Source organism: Colobus angolensis, unplaced genomic scaffold (genome assembly GCF_000951035.1).
Source record: "Colobus angolensis palliatus isolate OR3802 unplaced genomic scaffold, Cang.pa_1.0 Scaffold434, whole genome shotgun sequence".
Taxonomy (NCBI): Eukaryota; Metazoa; Chordata; class Mammalia; order Primates; family Cercopithecidae; genus Colobus; species Colobus angolensis.
In genome coordinates, this window is record NW_012117755.1 from 473,838 (window position 1) to 480,852 (window position 7,015).

Consider the following 7,015-nt stretch of genomic DNA (forward strand, 5'->3'; position numbering starts at 1 on the left):
TTTTTTTTTGAGACAGGGTCTTGCTCTGTTGCCCAGACTGGAGTGCAGTGGCAGGATTACAGCCTACTGCAGTCTCCACCTCCTGGGCTGAAGCCATCCTCCCACCTCAGCACCCCTCAGGTAGCTGGGACTACAAGGTGCATGCCACCTCACCTGGCTAATTTTTGGCTTTTTTATAGAGACCAGGTTTCACCATGTTTCCCAGGCTGGTCTTGAACTTCTGGGCTCAAGCAATCCACCCACCTGGGCCTCCCAAAGTGGGGAGAATTACAGGCATGAGCAAATGTGCCTGACCCTATTTCTCTATTAAAGAATAATTCTAATAATAATAATTTCTGGTTTTATGTATTTTTACAAATAATTGACATGATGATGTATATTCACAATGCTTCAACAATGTGAAAAAGTATATATGAATATTAATCACATAATTGATAAAATATATGAAATAATGAAGCCAAAGCAGGTCATTAAGAAATATTTATAAACATTACGTATTGAAGTTACAGATGTTGCCGAAGTTGTACATCCACGGGGCCAGTCATCATAAATTCTGATTGATGTTTAAAATCAGAGCAAGAAATACTCAATTAAGTAGTAAATGGAAAACCACCTAATCTTCTTCCGATGCATCTGCAATTTCTTTGTACTTGTAAAATCGTATTGCACGTTGAATAGGAGTCTTAACAGAGTCATAAGTCCATCCCTTCCTGGCAAACAGTCTTTCAATGATGCCAGGCATTTCATAGCCCTTGCTTAGAATGAAATCCTTAAAGGCAATTGGTCCATAAAGATCGTCAAGAATGTCAGGTTCATTAGGCTTTTCAAGCAAGAGCTTGGGGTCAATCAAAGGTTCATCACTTCTTAGCTTTTTCCACAACTTAGGCTTGAGGTACCATGCTCCATACTTCATCTTCACACGCTGTGCGGTATAAGAATTCGATGGCGTGTGGAGTTTCCTGCCCCAGTATTTTTCCTGTGAGAAGAATTTAGCCTCATTTTTTTCATCTAGCTCCATGCTGTACTTCAGCTCTGAGGAACACTCTTTTACCTTCTTAATCTTTTGGTCGTAATAGGTTGCTCTGTACTTGGGGGTAAACTCAAACACATTCCTGATGGATTCTTCATCAGCTCCCAGGTCTGCAGCCCACTTGAAGAATTCACGGAGTTCTGATGTGTATCTATATCGAAGAGAGTCAGAAACGCACTCTGTTGTGTTTGGTGTATCTTCGTGAAGCAGTTCTTTTATGTAGGACGCTCGAATCTTGGGAGGCTCCGAGAACTGATGGGACACTGGAGCTTTGGGAGGCTCCGCGCGGAGACTGGACACCTCACGAGTCTTGGGAGGCTCTGGACGGAGACTGGACCTCCGACGAGTCTTGGGAGGATCTGAGCGGAGACTGGACGCCCGACGAGTCTTGGGAGGCTGCGGGTGGAGACTGGACGCCCGACGTGTCTTGGGAGGTTCCGGGTGGAGATGGGACACCTGAGCCTCCGGAGGCTGCAAGCAGGGTTCCCCACAAGGGAATTTATCAGGCTCGGTGGGTTCCTCGATTTTCTTCACCCGGGCCTCACAACTAGCCCATACGTCCTTCAGCGTCCTCCCAGAATCCAGCACTTTCAGCATGTATAGTAGGAGATTGGACACCTGACTAATGTCGGGAGGTTCTGGGCGGAGATGGGACACTCCAGTCTTGGGAGGCACTGGCTGGAGATGAGACACTTCAGGCTTGGGAGGCTCCGGGCAGAGATGGGACCCTCCAGTCTCGGAAGGCTCCGAGTGGAGACTGGATCCCCGACGAGTCTTGGGAGGCTCTAGGCGGAGATGGGACCCTCCAGTCTCGGAAGGCTCCGAGTGGAGACTGGATCCCCGACGAGTCTTGGGAGGCGCTAGGCGGAGATGGGACACTCCAGTCTCCAGAAGCTCCGGGCGGAGATGAGATACGCGAGTGTCGGGAGGCTCCGGGCAGAGGTAGGACACTCCAGTCTCTGGAGGCTCAGGGCAGAGAATGGACACCCGATGAGTCTTGAGAGGCTCTTGGTAGAGATGGGACACTCCAGTCTCAGGAGGCTCTGGCCGGAGACTGGACTCTGGAGTCTTGGGAGGCTCCTGGCGGAGATGGGACACTCTAGTGTCGGAAGGCTTCAGGAGAAGACTGGACACCCGAGTCTTGGGAGGCTCTGGGCGGAGATGGGACACTCCAGACTCAGGAGGCTCCGGGTGGAGACTGGACACCAGAGTCTTGGGAGGCTCCGGGCAGAGATGTGACACCGGAGTCTCGGGAGGCTCTGGGCAGAGTTCCCCACTGGGGTATTTACCAGGCTCTGTGGGTACCTCGGTTGTTTTCTCCCGGGCCTCACAACGAGCCCAAGCATCCTCCAGCTTCCTCTCAGGATCCAGCAGTTTCAGCACATGTAGTAGGAGATCTGGAGGCAGATCTTCTCCCAGATTGGGGTACATGGCCAAGGGAGGCTTGGCCGTCAGCTGGGCTTCCACTTCCTCTACGAATGTCTTCCGTGCTAGCTGGGCTGGAGAGAGCTTGGAAAATAGGGCCGCTTTCTTGAGCAACTTTTTCTGCCCGCTTTTGGGGTCAGTTTGGGGACCTCTGCGAGAGCTTTTGGGGAGTAAGAACTCGTCACGGCGACAAATGAGCGTATCTTCGGGAGACGGACAGCCATAGCGGAAGTCGTCCATGCCCTCCGTCACGAATACCCAGTTCTGGGTGTCCATGGGTGGGAACCTCAGGCGCCTGTGCTTGCGCTTCGTGATGCACTTGGAAGGCGGTTTGTCACAGTACCAGGGTTTGAAGTCCATGCCCAGGGACCTCGGCTGGTCCTGCGGTCTCTGGTCCCCCATGGTGGCCCTCGCTGGGGTGCCACCTCTCCAGTTTCCACGGTTCCTGATCCCTGCCGCTCTAGTCGCTAGGAGACCGCCAGCCACTCGAAGCCCAGGTTCCTTCCTGGAGGCGGGGCAGCGCTGACGCCACCTGCGCAGCCCGGATTCTAACAGGTGTGTAGTGCAATTTCATTCTGGGTTTTATTTGCGTGTCCTAATGACTACTAGTATTGAGCTTCTCTATATTTGCTCATTTGCCATCCTTATCTCTCCTCGGTTGAAGTTTCTGTGGATTTTTTCTCCCATTTTTAAATTGTATTGCTGGATGTCATATTTAGTTTTGAGAATCCTTGCTGTGTTCTAGATGTAAATAGGTTATCAGATATATGATTTGCAAATTTTTCACTTCATCCTTGGCTTTTCCCTTTCATTGTCTTAACAGTATCAAAGAGAAGTTTTTTTTAATTTGATGAAGTCCAATTTATCAATTTGTTCTTTTCTGGATTGTGCTTCTTTTGATGTATCTATGAAAACTTGACCTATCCAAAGGAAAAGGTTTTAATTTTTGTAAACAGCACAATATATAAATCAAAGTTTTTATTTAAAAATGTACCTATTGCTTACATATATCTGATAATTTTAGAACTATTTTTGTAAAGACTAACTTTTCTCCACTGAATTACATTTGGAAATTGGTAGAATATCAGTTGTGTATATTTTTTGAAGGTCAATTTCTGTGCACTTTTTTCTCTTCCATTGATTTTTCTCTCACGCAAATTTCACACTCTATTGGTTACTTTAGCTTTATAATAAATCTAGAAATTAGGCTGTCTTAGTCCTTTAACAATGTTCTTTTACAAAGTTAGTTTTTCCTAGGTCCTTTGCATTTCTGTAGAAATTTTAAAGTCAGTTTGTCAATGTCAAAAAGAAAAAGTCCTTTGAGAATTTGATTAGGATTCTGTTGAATCTATAGATCAATTTGAGGATAATTGGCATGTTAACAATAGGAAATCTTCTGACCACTGAGAAACGTACATCTTTATATTTGTTTCTGTGATTTTTCATTTTCTCAGGAATATTGTGTATTTTTTAGTGTATGTGCCTTTCACATCTTTTTCTTTCCAGATTTTTCCTAAATATTGTTTTTCATACTATTATATGTAGTATTTTTTTTAGTTGCAATTTCCAATTTTTTGTTGTTAGCATATATAAATATTGATGTTTGTATATCCATTGGTATCATACAACCTTGGAAAACTCACTCATAATGTTCAGAAGAATTTTTGTATATTTCATTGAACTTTCTGTATATATGATAGTATCATCTGTGAATAAAGACAGTTTCCCTTCTTCCTTTCCAATCTGAATATCGTTATACCCCCGCCAGTCCAGTTGCAGTCCTTCATTTTCCTTTAAATAATATCAGTTAAATTTTTATCACTCTTATGGTGCTTAAAACAACACTATGAAAAGCATTTTTATAAAAAATTTTAATTATAGACAAATTCAGCCTGCATTATTCCTTAAGCATATCATTTTCTTATCACATAATAATTTTTTTCTGTACATTCTTACTCATTTTTTAAAAGAAGTTTTCTTACTTCCCTTGTTAGGTGCAGTTGAACAATGTTTTCTACCATTACAAGCAGGTATACCATAGTTCCTCCTTGTAAATGAGGTATGATCAATGCCTCTCTTTCCTTTGGCTCCTCCTCTGTAAAACAGACACAGTGTATATTTCTCTTGGGTTTCTCATTAAATCAAAGAACTGGATTATGTGTAAATCAAGATAATCTATATAACATGACTTTTGTATAGTATCTGGAACAGAATAAACATCCTGTAAAATATTGTTAATTTATATAGTATTACTACAGTTTGAAAATAAAAAATATTCTACATTTGATGTCTATATAAAGGAGAAGCAACATCATACATTTAAATATCACAAATATTTTCATTTGTTGATTATAAGAATCGATGTTAAAGTCTCAGGATATTTAGTAGATTTCATAATGTGAGGTTGGTAAGACCAAATTTGATATGGATTTATTTTTAACTTTCTTACTTAGAAAAATACCATGGACTGTATGTTACATTCAAGAGCCAAAGCTTCAACAATTCTCTATAACAATACTCTAACTAGCAAGCTCACATGAGTACTCACTTATCTAAAATGCATGAGAGTTTGAAAAAAATCTTCTGTATTCTAAATAATCCCAGAAAAAAAAAACAAACAAAAAAAACACATATTGAATCTCCTAAAGTTCAATTGGGCCTATATAAAATTTTTCATGTGACTGTTCATTAAAACAGTTTTTGTTCCTTAAAGCCACTTCATTTTAATCACTTTTCACAGTAGAATATTATACAAAGGACTCACAGCTAGAATACACAAATAATTCTTAAAACTTAACAATAAGAAAACAAAGAACACAAAACAAAAAATGTATAATACACAGTAGTTTAACATGTATAGAGATATATAGCTAAAGAAATAATTATAGATGTGTGTACATATTGGTTAGTATACGTGCTTATATTTTATAGCTCTGTCTCTGCTGAGAAACTAGAAAAAATTGACACCCAAGTAACAGTAAGTACTCCCAGTGCCCAAATCTTGGTATCTAAATACCATTGTCTAAAATAACAAAAGCAAAACAAAACAGAGATATCCTTGGAGAAATGAGTAATTCTAGGCCTGGGGCAGTGAAAACACAAGATGAGCCTGGAGTATTATGTAATGCCAGAAAATACAGAAGTGCTCAGAAAACAAAAGAATAGAAGCAGATCAGGAACCAGACCAAAAGAGCACTTAATGGCCAAAGTTAAAACAATTTAGGCAACAAAATGCATTAAAATTTAAACATTATAACACAATATAAAATAAAATATCCGTGAGTCCATACTGATATAAATAATTTTACAAATAAATAAATGAGGGAAAAGGTACAAATATTTTTACAAAGAATTTCAGAAAATGTACATGGATACTCCTCCCTTCAGGAGGTGGAAATTAATTGCCTTACCCCGGGTGTGGGCTGGATTCTAAAAAATAGAATATGGAATAAAAATAGCGACCTTTTAGTGGAGAAGCCTGGCAATTCTCTCCTTAACCAAGTAATGAATGTTAATGTCAGCAGTGAGAAGTCACGTAGGTATCATGTACTCCTCTGATAGGATGTGATGAGAAAGACACTTCACCTCTGTAGTATTCTTCTCTAAATTCCAGAATCCTAGTCTAATGAGGAGAAAACATCTAAGAAACTTAAGTCCAGGGACATTTTACAAAATTCTTAAGTATTCCTCAAAACCATAAAGGTCATGGGAAACAAGTAAACACTGAGAACTGGTCGTAGACTTTAGATTAGAGACATGACAACTAAATTCAGTGTAGTAGGCTGACTTGGACCCTGGCACTGAAAAAGGACATGGGCATAAAAAATCTACAAATCTGAATTAAGTCTGAAGTTTAATTAATAGTAATATGTCAATGTTAATTTTTTAGTTTAAATGCATGTACAATGTAAGATATTAATTTTAGGGGAAGCTGAGTGAAATGTGCATGAAAATGCTGTGTACAGCCTTTGCACATGTTTCATAAATCTGAGATTATTCTAAAATAAAAGGTTTCCATTTTAAACTATAGATTACGTCATGATGAATTATCAACAAATCACTATTAATCATACAAGAGAGAAAGCTGTAGCTTCTTTAAAATGCATACTTGTTGCCCCCCCCATATACAGTAAATCATAATTTTTTTCTAAGTGGAGTCAGTAATCTACATTTTACATGGACTTTAAATTATACACATCAATATGTAAGAATTACTTTTCTAAAGCTCTGTGCCTTTTATAGGCCCCAAAGACTTTCAAAGAGATTAAAAACCACAGTAGTAATGATATTATCCAAAGTAACCAAATTTGGGGAAAATTAAATTTCTGCATATACTAGATGTAGCCTGAGAGCAAAATAATTCACTTACATGTACATACCTGGTGGGCCCACAGAATAATGAAGTCATGATAGAAGAGTGAAGAAGATACAAAGTTTGGTGACTGGCAGTGAAAAAACAAACAAAAAACAACTAGGAGTGAAAACAACTTACTTGTGCAAACTGCCCTTCTTGGGTTGAAGAAAACTGACATCATTATAGAGTGCAGAGAAATTATAACT

General features: G+C 40.0%; 1 protein-coding gene across 1 annotated transcript; it reads right to left on the minus strand.

The window, feature by feature from the left end:
- Nucleotides 1-459: 459 nt before the first annotated feature.
- Nucleotides 460-2,929, minus strand: LOC105522562 (protein FAM47A-like). Its single transcript, XM_011957100.1, has 3 exons — nucleotides 1,910-2,929; nucleotides 1,375-1,774; nucleotides 460-1,257 (listed from the first exon to the last, which is right to left on the minus strand). Exons 1-3 carry the CDS (start codon nucleotides 2,855-2,857, stop codon nucleotides 614-616), a joined length of 1,992 nt encoding a protein of 663 aa, XP_011812490.1. The 5' UTR covers nucleotides 2,858-2,929; the 3' UTR covers nucleotides 460-613.
- Nucleotides 2,930-7,015: the final 4,086 nt, after the last annotated feature.